This window comes from Sceloporus occidentalis, unplaced genomic scaffold (genome assembly GCF_023333645.1).
Source record: "Sceloporus occidentalis isolate IW3139 unplaced genomic scaffold, rSceOcc1.0.p SCAF_7, whole genome shotgun sequence".
In the NCBI taxonomy this organism is placed as follows: domain Eukaryota; kingdom Metazoa; phylum Chordata; class Lepidosauria; order Squamata; family Phrynosomatidae; genus Sceloporus; species Sceloporus occidentalis.
In genome coordinates this window covers 95,956,179-95,977,144 of record NW_028316987.1, presented here as the reverse complement: position 1 = coordinate 95,977,144, position 20,966 = coordinate 95,956,179, and the positions used below count along the sequence as shown (strand labels likewise).

The window sequence follows — 20,966 nt, the reverse complement described above, 5'->3', positions numbered from 1 at the left end:
CATTGTCTTCTCTATCAGAGATCTTTGGTGCCACAATGAACTACAATTCCCAGGAAATGAGCCAGGGCAGTTAAAGCGCTCTCAAACTGGATTATTTCTGCAGTGTGTTTGGGACCTAAGAATGGGGAGGGCAGCTGTGAGAGCACTGGAAAATGTCCCAAAGTGTAAAGACATACAACTAAGCACACAAAGTCAGAATCATACAAGCAATTGTGTTCACCATTGTCATGCAATTGGTACAATGAATAGAACGGATAAAAAGAAACTCATCTGAGAAGGGGTGCTGGAGAAGAGGGTACTGTGGGCAGCCAAAAACACCTGTGGTGCTCCCCAACAATTTGGGGAGGTGTAGCCTAGATTCATAAAGTTGAAAGGGCGCATAAGAGCCATTGAGTCCAATCCCTTGCCATGCAGGAATATACAATAAAGTACTTCTGGAAGGTGACCATCCAATCTCTGTTTAAAGGCCTCCAAGAATGAGAGTCCATCGCTCTCCAAGGAGATGCCTCCCACTGTCAAAAAAGCTCTTGATCGTCAAGAAATTCTTCCTAAAGTTTAGGTGTAATCTCTTTTTTTACAGCTTGAATCCACTGATTTGTGTCCTGTTCACAGGAATAGCAGAAAAGAAGCTCTTTCCCTCTTCTGCTTGGAGATGAACTTTTCCCAAGCTCTCTCCCAAAGACAGCGCATGCAGGGCTGAAACTCTCTTAGTTTTCCAAAGCCAAGAAGGGAGAGCGAGAGGCTCCTCTCTCTTTCCTTTCTTATTGTGGAATTAAGCTGCAAACTGTCCCCTTTCGCTTGGGCCAAGTCCCTTTGAACTCAGCTTGAACTCTTTCCTGGGACACTTGCCTACGCTCAGGCTACAAGCCAGCTGTTCTAATATTCATAGATTCGGGTAACGTTTCTTTGCTGAGCGTGGCGCCAGGCTGCTTATGTCTTCTGAGTACAAGTCATTTTGCTTTTGTTGCCTCTATTAGCTTCCAAACCACTGGAAGCTAATACAGCTAATATACATTTTTCAGAGGCATTGTGCAGAACATACATGAAAACAAGTCTTCCCAATGGTTTGGAAACTAATGAACATCTAGCCTCTGTTTAAAAACCTCCACCATTTTCCAAGGCAGCATCTTCCACTGTCAAACAACTCTTATTGTCAGGAAGTTCTTCCTAATTTGGGGGTGAAATCCCTTTTCCTGTACCACTATAACTCCCATGACTGCATCCTATGCAATACTGGGAGGTGTACTCTGCTGTGATAATTAGGATTCTCTATTGTTCTATTATCTGCTCGCAAAGAATTTTAAGCAGAGATGTTTAAGCAATCTGCAACTCACATGCAGTCACTTAGAGCAGTAGCCCTACATTTTCCAGAAAGGATTTTAAAGTCCATCCCCAAACTACAAATCCTAGAACTCCACAGAATGAAGCCATGGCAGTTAAAATGGGATCAAACTGCCATAGTACTGTAGTGTGGATTTAGGCCCTTCCCCATTGCCAGAATGGCCTGCTTCCACCACATCATCAGCACCAGACCACAACACCACAGGAAGGTAGTCAAAGCTTTGAACACTAACTGCTTTTATTGAACTTTCCTAACCCTTGCAGAATCAGGGCCAATTTTCTCCTTCCTTACCTAGGTCATCCACGCAGGGGCTCAGACCACATCATTTCACAGGGCTTGATTCCAAACCAATGAGGAAACCAGGCCCAGGGCAGACATAACACCACTCTTCTTGTGCCATCCCTAGGAAAGCCCATTTCATCATAATGGCTGCCCTTCTGTCTCAGGATGCTGTGAGCATTTTCTAAGAAGAAGCATTCCTATTACATCACCCTCCCAAAAGTCACAGCACAGCTGCCGACATCCCTCTGGCAAAAAACAAGACGTTCTTGTCCTGGATCTTGTACTGGTAAACGCAAGAGAGATCACGCTCAGCTCTTGTCTCCCATGAACTCCGCTGGATGATTGTTAACTGCAGAAAGAACAGAAGTTGGGTGAGAATTATATTCAGTTACACCTATTGCAAATCTTTGCTTAAACAGAAGTATCTCTCTCTCTCTCTCTCTCTCTCTCTCTCTCTCTCTCGTATATCCAGCTTCTCCATTATATCGGGATGAGCAATTGGCAGAGAAACAATTTACTCCTGACTCTCTTATAGCCATACATGTCCATTAGCACTCCCAAACACCTCTATCTTGGGCTGTGTACAACCCAAAATGGCAACCTAAAGTGGGGTATGAGGGCATTGTTTGCTCCCAAATATTAATTTTGTTTCCCCAATGAACTCTTCAGTTCCCAAATTTCCAGAATGTCAGTATTTTAAAAGTTCAGTTGACCAATTTAGAAATACAGTTCAGGAATCTAAAGAAATATTGGGCCTCATATTAAGAGAAAGATGGGATATAAATCAAAGTCAGAAAGAGGACAAGTAAAGTTTTTTTTGTGTTTTTTTCAGGCTATGTGTCCATGTTCTAGAAGAGTTTATTCCTGATGTTTCGCCAGCATCTGTGGCTGGCATCTTCAGAGAATGCTGGCATGAAAGAGAGTTGGTGTGTATACACACACACACACACACACACACACAGAGAGAGAGAGAGAGAGAGAGAGAGAGAGAGAGTGAATACAGTGTATACACACCCAACAATCTTCCATGCCAGCATTCTCTGTAGATTCCAGCCACAGATATTAGCGAAACGTCAAGAATAAACTCTTCTAGAACATGGCCACATAGCTCGAAAAACCCACAAAAAACTATGGATGCTGGCCATGACTTCACACAGGACAGCCAAAGTTAACAAGGCAGTGTAAACACAGGAAATGTAAGAGTTCTGGGGGTGAAGGAAGGAAAAAAAATTATCAGGGGGATTTTTATTTGGGGAGGCAATGCCCCTCATTTCACCCCTGCAGAATCTCCAGACCGGATGGTCCCTCAGCCACTGCCGCATAGACCTGCAGAAGACGTCAGGTCTCAAAGGAGAATGATTGAGGGAGACAGAGGGACTCACCTCCCCATGAACGTCCTTACAGTAGCCAGTGGCCAGCCCCTGTGCCCACAGGATCCGGTTGCTCTGGTGGCGTAGGGACTTGGCAAGCAGTTCGTTCTCCTCATCTTCAGAGTCATCACTGCTGTGGACCAACACCACCAAGTTCCCCTGAGGCAGAAAAGATAACAGGGAGAAACCTGACGCCACTTCAAGACAGAGCAGGAGTTATTAGCAAGGTGCTTTCCTTCCCTAACAATGGCTGCATCCACACTGGAGAAATAACCCAGTCTGGAACCACTTTTCAGCATCCTGGCTCAAGGCTATGGAATTCTGGGAGTTGGTGTTTGTTGTGGGCCCAGAGCGGAGCAGATCTCCAAAGAAGGAGACTCCACTACACTCCGAGGGAGTGTTTTCCACTGTTGAACAGCCGTTACTGTCAGGAAGTTCCTCCTAATGTTGAGCTGGAATCTCTTTTCCTGGAGCTTGCATCCATTGCTCCGGGTCCGATTCTCTGGAGCAGCAGAAAACAAGCTTGCTCCCTCCTCACTATGACATCCCTTCAAGTATTTAAACAGGGCTATCATATCACCTCTTAGCCTTCTCTTCTCCAGGCTAAACATCCCCAGCTCCTTATACTTCTTTTAAATATTTTATTCATAATTCTGAAAGAAAACTCCTTGCGAACTATTTTTCAATTTTTCTAGGGAAAAAAATTGGCATCTAAAAAACAAATCTCCCCAAATTTTTCCTTTTTGTCCCATGAGTTTTCACATCTTTGCTCTGATCGGCTACAACTCCCATATGTTACAATGCCAGAGGCAGGCTATGAATATGATGTGAGAGTGAACCCTCCATATTCACTGAGTATTTGAAAGGAGGAAATACTAGATGCGTCAACAATTAAGTGGTTTCTGTCTCCCTGGGCAAAAGGGTTTTGGTTTATGGTTTCGGGCTTGCATGTAATGTTTTTATGATACGCTTTGAGAATATTTAGCATACTGTTGTGCTGTGCTTTCTTTTTACTATGTGATATATTATTTTATTGTGTTGCTGGAGTACTTTGTGCTGTGTTTTCTTTTTATTGGCACTATATTGCACTAGTGTTACTACTGGAAGCTGTACTACTGTTCTATGTCTGAACAATATACTATCTAGGTATTTGTATTTCTTCTTACATAAATCATTGCAACGTACAGACTTTATAGAATCATAAAATCACAGGATTGGAAGGGAACATAAGGACTATATAGTCCAAAACCTTGACATGCAGGAATCCACAATCAAAGCACTCCCAAAAGAATACCATCCAACCTCTGTTATGAAATCTCCAAAAAAGGAGGCTCTCCCACCCTAGTCCACTGCCAAACAGCTATTAATGTCAAGAACAAATTCTTGATGTTTAGGTGGAATCTTTTCTTGCAAATTGGATCCACTGGTTTCCCTCCTACTCTCTGGAGCAGCAGAAAACAAGCTGATTTCATCTCCTATGTGACATTTCTTCAGGTATTTGAACAAGACTGTCATATCACCTCTCAAAAACCCACTGATTTTTGAGAGAAGATATGATAGTCATGTTCAAATACCTGAAGACATGTCATGTAGGAGATGAAATCAACTTGTGTCATGGTCTGAGTGTTGGACCCATGGGAACAAACTAGGTAACCCTGGGCATATCACACCTCTCTCAGCCTCAGAGAAAGGCAAAGACAAACCTCCTCAGAATAAATATTTTGATGGACCAGCACAGTGTAGTGGTTTAAGTGTTGGACTAGGACTTGGGCCAGGAATTAAATCCCCACTCAGCCATGGAAACCCAATGAGTGACCTCAGGCAAGCTGCACTCTCTCAGACACAGAGGAAGGTGATGACAAACTGGCTCTAAAGAAATCTTGCCAAGAGAACTCTGAGCGGATCACCACAAACCAGAGGCAGCTTGAAAGTACACAAAAATAGCAACAAGTCCCAACTCTTGTCTAAGGGCCGAAGTTCACAGCCTGGCTGCCTTATTTGGCCCGTGCGTTTTGGGCCTAAGTCATTTCTAGTAGGGCTTGGTTTCAGAACTTTTATCATCTTGGTAATCTTGGCCGCCCTCCTACAGACACATTTCAACTTGTCAATATCCTTCTTGAACTGTGGTGTCCAGAACTGGATGCAAGATTCCAGGTGAGGTTATTTTACATTATACAGTAGGCCCTTGGTATCCACATAAGTTTGGTTTCAGGAGCCCCGCCTTGTGGATACCAAATTCTGTAGATGCTCAAGTCCCATTAAAAACAGTGGCATAGTAAAATGGTATCCCTTACATAAAAATGGCAAAATCAAGGTTTGTAAGTCAAAGGCTTTCATGGCCGGCATCCATAGTTTTTTGTGGGTTTTTCAGGCTATGTGGCCATGTTCTAGAAGAGTTTATTCCTGTGTCTTGGAACAGTTTCTCCCCACAGAGATGCCAGCCACAGATGCTGACGAAACATCAGGAATAAACTCTTCTAGAACATGGCCACATAGCCCTAAAAACCCACAAAAAACTATAAGTATCAAGGTTTGCTTTTTGGAATTTATATATTTTAAAAATATTTTCAAGCTGTGGATTCTTGAATCCATGGATAAAGAATCCACTGATAGAGAGAGCTGACTGTATTTTGTGCTGACTAGCATTTTGTTTTGGGCAAATACTGTTGCATGAATAGCTGCAAAGACATAGCTGTGTTAGTCTGGAAAATCAGTATGCAAAAGAATCTTGTAGCACTTTTGAGACTAACTGAAAGAAATCAGTTGGTAGCATAAGCTTCCATAGACTTGAGCCTACTTCCTCAGATGCATGGTTACAAGTTGTATAATGCTGCTATCCTAATCAGGACTGTGCAAGGAATGGTAAAAATTGTGTGACAGGTGACAACAAGGCGTTGCTTTCCACTGCACCAACGGTTGCACAATGGTGCAATCAAGTATAACTATGCTGGCATAAAAGCAAGTGATGAAACTGCTGAACAGGGCATCAGATCAACAATTTAAAACCAGCAAGAGGCAGGAAGCCTGAAGAAAAAACAGAACAAGGCAACTGGAAATGGACTGCCAGGGTTATACAGAGAAGGACCAAACAAAGGAAACTGAACTGCACATATGTCACCCATCATCCTGTCTTAGAGATATGACACCAGTGCAAGCAAATTGCCAACAGGAAGGATCATTCCTTTGGTCAGTGCCCAGCCAAGTTCGCATCCTTGAATAGCTAGGCTAAAGCATCAACCATTCAACGGAAGCTGCAAATTAACCCTTCTTATGTCATTTAACAGTCATTAACATTTGGCCACAATGCGGACAAGGATTCTAGAGCCCATGTGCCTGGTGGCAAGGGGCTGACAGCCACTGCAGATACCTTCAGCTGAGAGTTGACTCCGACTCTGCAATAATGGATGAAATCAAGGATGTCCGTCAGGCTCACCCCCAGGCTGAGCAAGACCCCAAGGTTGTCCACAATGAGCACAGGAGGCTTCCATGAGACTCCAGCCCCATCCTTAGCACCAGGGCTCAAGGCTTTCTGGACATATTCATATAAGTCTTTCAGGTTTGAGCCATCTCCACTGCAAGGGAAGAAATAACAATGATCACCATGTGAAGGTGAAAGTATTTGGAAAATACGTGACAGCAGCCATTTCTTCTGGTCATGGTTCCAACCATATGTGGCCTGTACTGGTTTGAGCAACTCAGCAATTGGATAATTCTAATTTTAGTGCTCAGTCCTATCTCTTTACTCTTTAGGATCTTATCTAGCTCTTTCGTAGACCCATTCCTAGTCTTATGATTTCCTAACTGCAGATTTACCTTAGGGTAGCCATAAGTCAGAAATGACTTGAAGGCACACAACAACAATAACAGTTCAATTATATTTAAGTAATAATTTTTCATATGTTTTACATGCCTTTCAATTAACTGTTTTTAGTTCTATTTTTTAAAGCCATATTGGTCTCCAGTATTGGGAAAACAAAACATGAGACTAATAATAATAATAATAATAATAATAATAATAATAATAATACCACCAACACCAACATTACATTACATTACCCCTTCAAAAATATGTAACATAATAACTATGAATGCAATTATCACTTGTCTTATGCCCCAGAAGTTTAGATGCTGGAGATGTTTAAATTCCAGGTGTATACATGGCATGTCAGATGCTGAACAAGATTAGATGTGAGCAAGTAGGATGGCAAAAGTAGATTCACGCATTTTTTCAACCAGTACCCTTACATTTCCTTATGGAATTCTGAGATTTGTAGTTTGGGGAGGGAATTAGAATTCTCTGCTGGAGACCTGTGAACTACAGCACTAGAGTTCTTTCACAGAGGATTCCAAGTCCACTTCCACAAAATTGTGGAACCATCCTATTAAAATGGTATCAAACGGCTATGACTAAACACTGCATATGTACTCTAAGACTGGTTACCTGATGAATTGGAATGGATCAACCTCATCCGAAGCCTGCCCTTCACCAAACAAGATGTTGTTTGAGGACTTCAGCCCTTCTAAGAACACAAGCTGGCCTCTTTCTTTGGCTGCAGTCAGACTTACTCCCTGGGAAAAGGAGAAAAGGTCAGATGGAATTCCTGCATTTTGCAAAGAATGCTGATCTCTACAGGGGTGCTTAGAAGTTGGGTTTACCACTGGCATCTTTAGCTTTTTCATTTGTATTTGCCACTGTCAGTAATAGGAGAGGGTGAACACAGATTTGACAAACTAGTTCTGGCATCCAATGGTTAATGTTTCAGGCCATCTTTCACCAACCTAGGACCCTCCAGATGTCTTGGACAACTGACATACCACACCACCAGTTTTCCAGATGATGTCAGGCGTGTGACCATGTCCCTGATATCATCAGATTTCTGGCCAAGTGGGTAGAAACTTGGGAAAAGGAATCCTGGTTATCTCTGATCACAGACTGGAGATAATAGTGAGGTTTAACTGCTTTGATGAGCAACCAGAGACAGCAGGGACCCCTGTGCCAGCTGGAGGGTGGATGGCTGGGAGCCTAGACTTCCAACAAGCCAAATGAAGCTTGCAGGCCAGATGTTCTCTTGCTCTACACAACCCTGGGTCAGATGGGCCTACAGTTTGTCCCTAAAGAAGGCAGTTTCTTATGTGGCCTTTGAAGTTTAAAGAGTACAATTCTGAAAGCAGGCAAAGAGGTTGGAAAATAGGAGGAGAGCTTGGAAAGGTTACTCTGTGAAAAGGACAACTCGCTGGCCATGTTGCTGGGTGGATTCTGGGAGTTGTTTCACCCAACTTTTCCAAGCTCTGAATCTGACAGAGCTTGGAAGTATACACCACCTCCGCACAGCCAACAAACCTTACCAAATAACTGCATTTGGTTTTAACTGGTATCATAAACTGCTTTGCGCAATGCTGGGAGAAAGACAGAATATTAATTAAATAAATACCACTTTTATTTAGCTTTCCAGCAACTACAGGACATCCCACACAAAAGGAAATCCGTATGAGAAGGATATGTAAGAATATCTAAGACCAGACTCTTCCCACACAAACATGTTCCCATGCTAAGGCTATAACTGGTGTCCAACCTGTTGCTGCAACTGCCTTCGGAGACAAGATGAGAGAAGTGGTTACCAAAGACCAAAAAGTGTGATGGAGAGGTTTTTGTTCATACAGCTTGAGTCTCCCTTCTCCGAAATACTTGGGACCAGAAGTGTTTTGGATTTTGTCAGATTTTGGAATATTTGCATAATGAGACCTTGGAGATGGGACCCAAGTCTAAACATGAAATTTGTTTATTTTTCATATACTTTATATACATAGCTGGAAAGTAATTTAATATGCAATATTTTAAATATTATTTTAATAAATGTGTGCACATTTAACCATCAAAAGCAGGGGTAGGCAACCTGCGGCCCCAGCCCGGTCCTGCCGCTGATTGCTGCCGGGGCCTTTGGCCTCTCGTGCGCAGGGGCAAGGGGAGCAATTGTCTATAGACGCCTCAGAAACATGCATTTATATGAACATTTTTTTAAAAATCAGCAAATTTTTTTGCGTGTCCTCCACTTTTTTTAAAAAAAGTGTCCACCATTTGAAAATGTTGTCCTACATTTGTCCCAGTTTATTTATTTATTTATTTATTTAAAAAATTATTTAATTATTTATTTTTTGGCTTTGGCCCCCCAGTTGTCTGAGGAACAGCAACCCGGCCCCCGGCTCAAAAAGATTGCCTACCCCTGATCAAAAGGCAAAGGTGTTAGTGTCTCAGCTACCCATGCAGATAGGGATGCCATAACCCGGCTGCAGGCAGGACAATCCCGCTTTTGGCGGTGCTGGCCTGGTCCCGGTCCGGTATCCCACCAAAAGCGGGACTGCCCCATCCACAGCCACCTCCGCCCCCGCGCGCGCCTTCTTTGTGGCCGCGGCTGCTCATGCAGCCAGCTGGCCACCCACCTCCGTGTCCGCCTCCTCCTCTGCCTCCTCCTTCTCCTCCGCAGGGGCCTGACGGGTCCCACTGGCGCCAGCAGTGCCTGCGTTGGCCCTTCCGCTTTGCGCGTGGTCGCTCCTGTGGCCTTTGCACTGCGCTGCGCTATACACTGCGTGTGCTGTGCACAGCGTGCTGCTGGTGAGGCCGCTGCCGCCGAGGCCTTTTGCTCAGGCCGGCAGCTTTCAGTTGCCCTCCGTGCACTTTCAGGACCGCGCGCATGGCTAAATATGAGGAGTTTCTCCTCCTGGGGCTGGCTGGCCAATGGCTGCTGGCAGGGGGCGGGCTGTTGGAGCTCCACTCTGCCCCCATTGGCCAATCAGCCTCAAGAGGAGGAGCTCCTCCTCTGGTCCCCACGTGGGCCGGCCTGGGCCCAGTGAGGAGGAGGAGAAAGGAGGAGGAGGAGGAGGAAGAGGGAGGAAGAAGAAGAAGAGTAGCAGGAGGAGGAGAAAGAGGTAGGAGGAGGAGGAGGAAGAGGAGGAAGAGGGAGGAAGAGCAGCAAGAGGAGGAAAAGGAGGAGGAGGAGAAAGAGGGAGGAAGAGGAGGAGGAAGAGGGAGGAAGAGCAGCAGGAGGAGGAAGAGGGAGGAAGAGCAGCAAGAGGAGGAAAAGGAGGAGGAGGAGAAAGAGGGAGGAAGAGGAGGAGGAAGAGGGAGGAAGAGCAGCAAGAGGAGGAAAAGGAGGAAGAAGAAGAGTAGCAGCAGGAGGAGGAGGATTTCCATTCCATTTGTACAGGTCTGCTTTGTTTTAACAATAATAGTGGGGGTGATGATGATGATGATGATATCAGTCAGTTTCTGAGGCATGCACTCACTCTTTCTGAAGGCGAGACAGCGTGACTTTCCAAAGTGTGCTTTCTGTATTTTGGTGCTTTGAATGCTAACAGGTCTTCCTTGTTTTAACAATGATACTGATGATGGTGGTGGTGATGATGATGATGATATCAGTCAGCTTCTGAGGCATGGCCAATGTAAGTTGCTCTGACGTTTACAAACTCATGTGCAGTGAAGAAAAACCAAAGTCCCTTGACCAAGTACACACTTCTGAGAAGTACAGTTGAATCCGAGGGCAAATCCACTTCTTGTTAAACCACCTTGACATATTCAATATGCATAGCCATGTGAACCCATGTTTGGTGTGAAACCCAGAGTTTGGTTATGCAATAAGCCTCTGAAATATGCAAGATGTTCAATGCCCAAATGTGTTGTTTGGAATGTGGGGAGGAGGGGTTGGCCAGAAAGGGAAGTACATTTCTGCCATCTGTCTAGGAATATTGCCAAAATGTCCTCCATTTTGATCATGCCTAAGAAACATGCATTTATATTAACATTTTTTAAAAACCATCAATTTTTTCCGTGTGTCCTCCATTTTAAAAATGTGTCCTACATTTGAAAATGTTGCCCTACCTTTGTCCTGGTTTGGAGGTCCTGACTTATGGCAACCCTACATGCAGACAATGTTGGATTTTGGAGTATTTTGGATAAGGAAAGACGCAACAGTATATAAAATAAAATCCATGTGGCTTACCAGTTTTTGGGCCACGAGGCTGTAGTGACTGAAGGACTGCACAATAGCCACGAAACAGACTTTACAACCAGCTAAGAAGGAGGAAAGACACCCATTTCAGTGTAATTGTGTACTGCATTCATCAAGACACATGTTACAAGGTGCAGAACCAGTCAGGAGCAAAATATTGAGTTGCAAAGACTTTCTAAGAAACTGGAGGCACTGGGCCTTTCAAACTGGAGAGTGCAGAATCTATTTCCCCACAATACCTGCCTTTAACAGCAATGTGGAAGTTGGTTTCCCATTGATATAGAAATAATTACGGTATGCAGGGGGAAGAAGGGTGATACTGGAGTTACAGGTTTATATCTCACCTGCTTGTGATGTTATAGAACAGGGATGGGTAAAGTGCAGACTGTAAGCCATGCAGGCTCCTCTAGGGTGAACATTTAAATTTTGTTTTGCCCCAAATGGCCTCTAAGGAACATGGAGGGGGGGGGGCATTTTTTGCCCTATTTCTATCTCCTCGGCCATTTTAGGCCCAGGCCAGAACAGACCTTCTTTTAAACTGAAAATGAACAAGAAGCAACTCCACACATCACCTCATGTTGTTTTAAAAAAGGCTTCTCCTGGGAATAAAATAGCCCAGAAAGATTTTTAAAACTGCACAAATGTATTTAGGGACTTTTGGGGCCAAACTTTGGATATTTTTTGCAGGGGTGTATTGCTCTCCAATATGTCTTGAGAGGCTAATGCAGCCCTATGCCCTCCACCGGTTGCCCATCCTGGCATAGAGAGTCTAAGGCTGTATTTGCTCTGCAGAAATAATCCATTTTGACACCAGTTTAACTGCCAGGGCTCAATGTTATGGAATCACAGGAACTATAGTCTTGTGAGACATTTGACTGTCTCCGTGGGAGAGCTTTGGTGCCATAACAAAATACAATTCCCAGAATTCCACAGCGTTGGGTCACAGCAGTTAAAGTGGTTTCCAACTGGATTATTTTTGCAGTGAGGATGCAGCCTAAGCAAATGGTTCGGACACCAACGCCTCACAGAGAAGCAGAGAATGACAGGAACAAAAGAGGTAGAATAAGGCAGCAACATTTCAAATAACTATTTTTTAAAGTAAAAATACTGTATATACTCATGTATAAGTCTAGAAATTTTAGTCAAACAATTGACCCAAAAAAACTGGGTTGACTGATCCACGAGTAAATATGTAAGTACTGTACTTTAACTTTCTCTCTCTCTCTCTCTCTCTCTCTCTATATATATATATATATATAGGAGCCATCCCCTTTCTCTGAATAAAAGGCAAGGGCTCAGTCCATCCTGGGAGCACCAAAAAGAAGCATGGATCCCCTCTACTTTCTCATCCATCAGCCTTTAGGATGAGCACAAACAGTTACGCCTTCCAAAATTTTCTAGGTTCCTTTGCATCATCTTTTACATCCTTCATTACATGTCTCTATCCAAATCCATAATTTTGAGCCCAAAACCTGCCCTCGACTTATACATGAGGTTGACTTATAGTCAAGTGTATACAGTACTGTAAATAAATCAAACAGAGCGGTTTCCCTGCAAACCTTTCAAATAAAAGGAGAGGAAGTGATGCACCAGGAAGCTGGCATCGGTCTTGGCAGCACAAAGCAAGGTCAGCTTGCCCTGGAAAAGAAAGACGGGGAGACATTAAAATGCCAGTCGATGGGCAATGGCAGCCCCATGATGCGCTGGATTCTTGCAAAGGCCTCCTTTTGTTCCTAACATCTAATGTAGGGCTTGCTATCAGGCCGATGGTCTGACTTTGCCTAAAAGGCAATGCAGGGCTTGGACATTTTCCTTTTTGGGGACTCCAGCTCCCAGCGACTTTAGCTAAAAAGGCCATTGGAGACTCTGGGAGTCATACTCCAAACATCATCATCATCATTATTATTATTATTATTAAGCTTTATTTGTATAGCATTGTAAATTTACACAGCGCTGTACATACAATCAATTAAAATAGGCAAAATAAACCTGCCAATGGCGTACATTCTACAAAATAATTACATATAACACATATTAGTACATGTCAGCATTCAATAAAATGAGGCAGACAACGAACTGAAGCATTCCGTCACGAAATGAAGCTCCGGATTAATGTTTTATATCTTTAGTATATCTGATCACCTGCGCAGCTGCCTTGTTTGTTCTGTCTTGCGTGTGTGTGTGTTGTGTGTTGTGTGTGGAATGTACTTCAACACTGTGTTTTAGTGTTTTATACAGTTAAATAATTACAATTATAATTATCCGTCTCCCAAATTGGGGACTCAAAGCTGCTCAGTCTAAACAAAGCACAGCACAATTTAGACACTTGCAAAAGTAACAGCAGTATATAAAGAGCATATAAGTAAATAATAAATATGCAAATAAATAAATAAATAAATAAAGTGGTATATAAATACTATATAAGTGCATTAAATAAATAAAGATATAAGAGAAAACATGAGGATTGCTGGTTCAAGAAGTGAAGAATGTATTGGGCTATTTTTATGTCAAAAGTATATGGAAATTATGTGTTAATTAATGGTTGAATAAACACTATAAAATAGACACTGTAGAAATACTACTGAAGGGCAGCTGATCCTAAGGCCCCATGGAAAGGGATGGCGCCAGAGAAAGAAACGAGGGTAATGATAATGATAACTGTGCATTGTGGCACCAGCCTACAACTCCCAGCATGCCTTGCTCCCCAAGCCGGGCGCGCGCTGCATCTTGGGAGTGGGCTTGCGGCCTACTCCTCCTGCCTCTCAACTTTTCCCCCTCGGAGCCGGAGGAGAAGGTGGGGACCGAGCCAGCCAGCCCCGGGGGTGCCCCTCACCTGCTCCGGCTTCTCCACCGTCACCCCAAGCAGTTCATTCAGCCCCACAAACATCCTCCGGGCCCTACGGTGTCCACCGAGGGATTAAAAGGCTCCGCTTTGGAGGCTGCGCGAGCGAGGAATTGGGGGCGGCGGCGTGCTACCGTAGTACGCATGCGCTCTTTCTGTCCCTGAGTCGGATCTCACGCCTCTGCTTTGCTTGAGTCGCTCGCCCTCTGCCGGCCGCTTGGAAGCGGTGCGGGTGGGCGGTCGGGCATTTGTGCAAAGCCAAGGAGAGACTTCCAGAGATGCTGAAAAGGGGATAGCTAAGGAGTCTCTCTCCTTAAGGACCATGAGGATTAGAGAAGGGTGGTTCCAAAGGAAAGGTGCAAAACAGAATAAAAGCAGCTTTATTTTTGCACCATTCTTTTTGAATCACCCTATCTATCTATCTACACAAATATGTGTGTGTGTGTGTGTGTATGATATATGTGTGTGTGTATATATATATAAACTTCTTTTGCACAAAGCATCCAGCGGTGTCTGTGTTGGCCATATAGCAAATCCAAACACATCCAAAATCCATGAAACAGTGATATCTTATATCTTTATGGGGCCGCCAACCAAAATGCACAAAATCCACGTTGCAAGCTTTTGAAGTTCCACTGGCTTCTTCTCCATCAGGCAAAGGGATTAAAAACCATACAGGAAGCGCATATATATATATATATATATATATATATATATATATATGAGACAATGTTAGTTTGACCTTTGCAGTGTGTTTAATGTGCACTTTGTCTGGCCCCTTAAAGGTATCCCTGTCTTGTGGGTTTGGGGTGATGCTGCTGCTGTGCGTTGATTCTGGGTGTTCTTCGCCTCGCATTCCAGCAGGGGGCAGCAGAAGCCAGCCATGTCTGCCAGGATCTGGAAACCTGGAGGAAACCAGCAGAGGATGATGATGGGTGAGGCTACTGAGGAGGACCAGGACTAGGGTCTGTGAGATGGAGCATGAGATACAAATGAAGGAGGTCTAAATACCAGATCCCCATCTGATCATGGGCACAAAGCAGGGTCAGCCCTGGTTAGCGCTTGGATGGGAGACCGCCAAGGAGCACCAAATAGAGCCTCTATTTAAATTATAATTGTACTTTTTATTGGAGTTTTTTGTGGCCATGTTCTAGAAGAGTTGATTCTGAATAATAATAATAATAATAATAATGATAAAGGTTGGGAATCAACTCTTCCAGAGCATGGCCACATAGCCCTAAAACCCACAAAAAACGAGGGATGCCGGCCACGAAAGCCTCCGACTCACAATTATAAACGCATCAAGCCTCAGCTAAAATATAAAATAAAAATTTAAAATAAAATGGTAAATTTCTGAAGGGACAAATTATATATATATATATATATATATATATGTAAAATTCTACATTGGTTCCCATTTTGGGAGAAATGCAGGATATCAGTGAAATAAATAGACAAACAAATACATAAATAGAGGAGCCAAGAGTGTTGTATGGAGCTGAGCAGAGGCTGCATTGAAGACCAGACAGCTTTTGAATTGTGCATTTTAAAATGTGGAATGTTTTAATATGTGTACGCATGACCTTTTAAAGTGACATGTCTTTTAATTGGTGTTATTCTCCGCCTCGATCCATGAGGAGCGAGGGTAAGAAATAAATTATTATTATTATTAATTTCAGAAGAAGGGCCTGGCAAAACCACCTCTGAGGCTTCCTTGCCTAAGAAAACCCTACAGAATTCATGGGGTCTCAATGATCCAAGATCTGACCCCATACATTTTGTAGGGTTTTCTTAGGCAAGGAAGACTCAGAGGTGGTTTTGCCAGGTCCTTCCTCTGAAATAATCAATGATAATTTATTTATTGGTCCTTTTCCCCCAAATGCTGCAGGCTGGAATATCCAGAGCATGAGGAAAAAGGGTGCCTTTTTGGACTGCCAGTTCTTTTAGTTGGGGGATTCTGGGATTGGCAGTCCAAAAAGAAGAACCTTTCCCAAGGACTGCCAAGGGATCCCAGGTTCTGTAGGCTCTATTTTGGAGGAAGGAATTGATGGAACCGCCTCTGAGGCTTCCTTACCTAAGAAAACCCTACAAAACCCATGGGGTCTCCATAAGTCTGAAGGCACATGTATACATATGATCTGACCTTCGTCCTTTTCCCCCAAATGCTACAAGCTGGAATTTCCAAAGCATGGGGATAGGGCTGCCTTTTTGGAGTGTCACTCCCAGAATGCCCTAACCAGCTCTGCTTCCACATCTGAGCTTGCGCCCTTTTCTCCAAATGCTGCAAGCTGGACCTTTCAGAGCATGAAGAAAAGGTGCCTTTTTGGATTGCCACTCCCAGAATCCCCCAGCCACCTCCGCTTCCATATCTGAGCATGGTAATTTTTCTCCAAATAATGCAGGCTGGAATTTCCAGAGCATGTGTAAAGGTGCCTTTTTGGAGTGTCACTCCCAGAATCCTCCAGGCTGGGGGATTCTGGGAAAGACAGTCCAAAAAGAGTAACCTTTCCCAAGCCTAGAAGGACTGCCAAGGAATAGCAGGCTCTATTTAAGAGGAAAGAACATACAAAACTGCCTCTTGACTACTCCTTGCCTAAGAAACCCCCTTGAAATTCATGTGGTTGCCATTAGTCCAGCAGGCGACGTAAGGGATATATGTACAGATGCGCACACACACGCATGCACAATTGTGGCACTAGATTCCTTGGCAACAGGCGCATCATGGCCTGGCTACCCTGATAGGCGCATGGAAGCGGCTGCGGCCTGATTGGCGTTCTCCGTTTCCAGCTAATTCAGATTTTTTTCCATCCATGCTTGGAGACTGAAAGACCAGAGTTGCTATGGGGAAAAGAGAAGGAAGGGGCCTGGTTTTGCAATGCCCACCCAAGCGGGCATTGCAAAACCAGGCCCAGCCCTCTTGGCGCATGAATGGGCATAGCAGAAAGAGACACAATGCAGCCACAAAGAAAGAACTGCCTTGAGCCCCTGTACTGGGAAGAAAGCAAGATAACAACAACAACAACAACAACAACAACAACAGGTTGTTTGGAGCTGGATGGTTTTGCCTGCTGCTTTCCCTCTGCCTGATCTTGAAAAGAAATGCAACCACTGGCAAAGGGCATCATCAATAAGACCCTGTCTGTAGACTGATGCCATTTTAAAGCTCATCTTCTCCATGTCTTATTTTGCTGCCAGGACAGGAGGACCAGAGGTCCTCCTTTTCCAGGACACGTCCTACGTTTCAACCTCCTGTCCAGGAGGAATTTGCAGAAAATGCCCTCCGGCTTGAGCATGACTTTAGAAGCATGAATTTGTATTTATAGTTCTAGAAGATGGCCACAGAGCCTGAAAAACCACAAAAAACTATGGATGCCAGCCATGAAAGCCTTCGAGTCTACAATTTGTATTTAGATTAGTGTGTTTAGCTTTTGTAAAGTCCTTCCCCCCCTCCCCTTGAATGTCCTGGGTTTTGCAGTGCCTTGTCCTCCTTTGTGGTTATGACATCTAGTCATCCTGTTGGCAATGACCTTGTAAAACTATGAATCCCAGGATCCCATAGGCTGGAGCTATATACAGTGGACCCTTGTTATCCGCTGGGGTTTGGTTCCCAGATCCCCCGTGTATAACAAAATCCGTGTATGCTCAAGTCCCATTAAGTATAATGACAGAGCAAAATGGTGTCCCTTATAAAAAATGGAACATCAAGGTAAATGTATACTTTTTTGGAACATTTTCAAACCGTGTATGCTTGAATCCGTGTATAAAAAATCCGTGTATAAGAAGGACCGACTGTAGTGCTTAAAGTGGCATCGAACTGCATCATTTCTCCAGTGTGGCGATGCATTCCTAATCCAACTCACTCAGCAATGCACATCATGGAATCATAAAATGAGAATCATTAGAGATTATGCATAACTATTTAGCAGTGCCTCCAGTGTATCCCTTGCATCCCTGAGATTGCAAAAACAGCCCCTGCGCATGACTCCTCATTGCACAAAGGGACAAAAATTGGACATATTGGCAGATATGCCATTGGCTACGCAGTGGCAATATTCAGTAGAAGGGATGTGTAGAGCCACTCCTGTGTGGGGTAGATTTACAATTTGTTGTTTACATTCTGTTCTTGTTGTGTGCCTTGGAGTCATTTCCAATTTATGTCAACCCTCAAGCAAACCTACCATAGGGTTTATTTCTTCAGCAGGGGTTTGCCATTGCCATCCTCTGAGGCTGAGAGAGTGTGACTCACCCAGGGTCACCCAACGGGTTTCATGGTTTGCCAGGGATTTTAACCCTGGTCTCCAGAGTTGTAATAATAATAATAATAATAATAATAATACATCACTCTATTGCCACATTAGAGTCGTAGTTATTGTATGCCTTGGAGTCATTTCTGACTTATGGCAGTCCTATAGCAAACATATCTTGGCCAGATTTTTTCAGAAGCAGTTTGCCATTGCCATTTTCTGAGGCTGAGAGTGTGTGGCTTGCTCAGCATTACCGAATAGGTTTCACAGCTCAGCGCAGATTCGAACCTTGGTCTAGTCCAACACTCACACCAGGACAATACACAGGCAATAATGCAGGGTCTTGAATTCCTCCTTTCTTGGAAGGCAGGGAGAGCAACTAACCCTTTGACCCCCTTTTGTTCCAATGCAATCTGCCCTCCTTTCCCTTTGTCTCTTGGACTGGGAACTCTTCCCTTCTTGTTTGGAGCCAGCCAGGGAAAAGAAAAGGCCCTTGTGTCCAGAGGCGGAGGGCTTTGATCCTGCAATGCTGTCTCTGAGAAAGAAGAAAGAAAGAAAGAAAGAAAGAAAGAAAGAAAGAAAGAAGAGTGCAGCAAAAGAGAGAGAGCTGGATCTTGCTTATGCGCCAACTCCTTCTGCTCTTCCACCCCTTTTCTCCATCCTCCAACCATTGGCATCTCATGAAATAACCCCAAAACAAGACCTAAGCCTTCCTTTTCCCGGCCAACTAATCAAGCATTGAAATTTAATAGCCCCGTCGATTCAGAGCGTTAATAAACCGGCTTGGGGCAATGCGGCCTGGCAATGCCAAGGGGCAAGGCAAGTCATCCAAGGCAGAGAGGGGAACCATTTGGGGGAATGTGCTTTGGATGCAGAGGGATTTTTGCCCTGAAACCAAGGTGGCCAGCTATGCATCATGCACCATCTTCCCATCGTCATGCTGTGGATATGGTGAGGAACTGGCTCACATCGCCACACTAATGTTGTTGTCCTTCCATCTACTGCCTTTTCCCAAGCCCTGGGATTCATAGTGCCACAGCTCCAGCTTTCTCTTCTCCGGCCAAACCATGTGTAATGAATAATAAGAAGCCTTCTTCTCATTTCTTGGCTGCAGCCACTGTTTCTGATCAATGCTTGATCCTAGGTACCCAAATTCTTTATTTCAATTTCCCCCTTGTTTTGCTCTAGTGCCACAACTAACTACAGTTCCCAGAATTCCATAGTATTGAGCCAGGGCAGTTAAATTGGTGTCAAACTAGATTATTTCTGAAGTGCAGATGAGGTGTCAGTTTGCATCAAATGAAGTAAGCTGAGGACAAAGGGGGGAATGGGAGGAAGATTCGATGGGTTGATTGATTTTGCAACTACTTGCAACCCGTGAGGCAAGTCATTGCAAAACCAGTGAATCAAATCTTCTATCAATTTTACTTTTTTAAAAAATTGATAGAAGAGTCTATTACTTGGTTTGGCAACTACTTACTTCACTGATTGCAAGGAGCTGCAAAACCAGTCAATCGAATCTTCTATCAATTTTATTTTTTTTAAAAACCATGCGCCCATCAGTCACACCACAAGCACAAAGTGAGGAGGGATGGTAAACAGCCCTCTGCCATTAGGCCCTTCCCTCCTGAATGATGCGATTCAGATCCATTGTTCCCAATTGTTGAACATGTGTCGAAATTGATTCTTTTCAAAACAACCGCTAGGGAACTAGTGCCTGGAAAAACTGGGTGCTCAGCAATGGCTCCTTTTCATCCTGGAGAGAAGTGACCAGTAGGGTGTCCAGTGGGGCTCTGTCCTGGGTCCAGGGCAATTCAACATCTTCATCAATGACTTGGATGAAAGAATAGGAGGTATACTTATCAAATTTGCAGATGACACCAAACTAGGAAGAATAGCTAATACTCCAGAGGACAGGATCAAAATTCAAAATGACCTGAATAGACTAGAAAGATGGGCCAAAGCTAACAAAATGAAATTCAACACAGAGAAATGTAAGGCACAGATATAGGATTATGGGGGACATCTGGCTGAATGAGAGACTTCTACGTGTGAAAGGGATCTAGGAGTTCAAGTAGACCACAAGTTGAACATGAGTCAACAGTGCGATGCGGCTGTTAACAAGGTCAATGCGATTTTAGGCTGCATCAATGGAAGTATTGTGTCTAGATCAAGGGAAGTAATAGTGCCACTCTATTCTGCTCTGGTCAGGCCCCACCTGGAATAATCCTGTGTCCAGTTCTGGGACAATTAAAAAAACATGTTGAGAAACTGGAGCATGCCAAAAGGAGGGTGACCAAAATGGATCTGGAAACCATAAAGTCCTATGAGGAGAGACTTAGGGAGCTGGGGGTGTTTAGCCTGGATAAGAGAAGCTTAAGAGGTGATATGATAGCCCTGTTTAAATACTTGAAGGGGTGTCATATTGAGGAGGGAACAAGCTTGTTTTCTGCTGCTCCAGAGAATAAAAAGGACACAGAACAATAGATGCAAGCTCCAAGAGAAGAGGTAAACGTTAGGAGGAACTTATTGACAGTAAGAACTGTTCGACTGTGGAAGATGCTGCTTTGGAGAGTGATGGGGTCTCCTTCTTTGGAGGTCTTTAAACAGAAGCTGGATAGCCATCTGTCAGGGATGCTTTGACTGTGAGTTAGAATCATAGAATCATGGAATCATAGAGTTGGAAGAGACCGCATGGGCCATCCAGTCCAACCCCATTCTGCCATGCAGGAAATCCAAATAAAAGCATCCCCATTGACAGATGGCCATCCAGCCTCTGCTTAAAGATCTCCAAGGAAGGAGACTCCACTACACTCCGAGGAAGGAGTGTGTTCCACTGTCAAACAGCCCTTACTCTCAGGAAGTTCTTCCTAATGTTGAGCT

General features: G+C 43.9%; 1 protein-coding gene across 2 annotated transcripts; it reads right to left on the bottom strand.

The window, feature by feature from the left end:
* Nucleotides 1-1,561: 1,561 nt before the first annotated feature.
* On the bottom strand, nucleotides 1,562-13,981 carry ELP6 (elongator acetyltransferase complex subunit 6). Of its 2 annotated transcripts, XM_089533831.1 has the most exons (7): nucleotides 13,831-13,979; nucleotides 12,557-12,635; nucleotides 10,989-11,059; nucleotides 7,436-7,563; nucleotides 6,362-6,566; nucleotides 3,007-3,153; nucleotides 1,562-1,973 (listed from the first exon to the last, which is right to left on the bottom strand). In XM_089533831.1, exons 1-7 carry the CDS (start codon nucleotides 13,882-13,884, stop codon nucleotides 1,845-1,847), a joined length of 813 nt encoding a protein of 270 aa, XP_089389957.1. In that variant the 5' UTR covers nucleotides 13,885-13,979; the 3' UTR covers nucleotides 1,562-1,844. The 2 variants fall into 2 exon arrangements, with proteins under 2 accessions (XP_089389957.1, XP_089389958.1); XM_089533832.1 differs by lacking the exon at nucleotides 3,007-3,153 and having other exon boundaries at nucleotides 13,831-13,981.
* Nucleotides 13,982-20,966: the final 6,985 nt, after the last annotated feature.

Excerpts from the sequence above, each read along its gene's own strand:
- ELP6 (XM_089533831.1), bottom strand. The coding sequence starts at position 13,884 with ATGTTTGTGGGGCTGAATGAACTGCTTGGGGTGACGGTGGAGAAGCCG. Across the intron at positions 11,060-12,556 it reads CCTCTCCTTTTATTTGAAAG|CTGGTTGTAAAGTCTGTTTC; the intron begins GTTTGCAGGGAA and ends CCTCCTTCTTAG. Across the intron at positions 6,567-7,435 it reads GATCCATTCCAATTCATCAG|TGGAGATGGCTCAAACCTGA; the intron begins GTAACCAGTCTT and ends CTTCCCTTGCAG.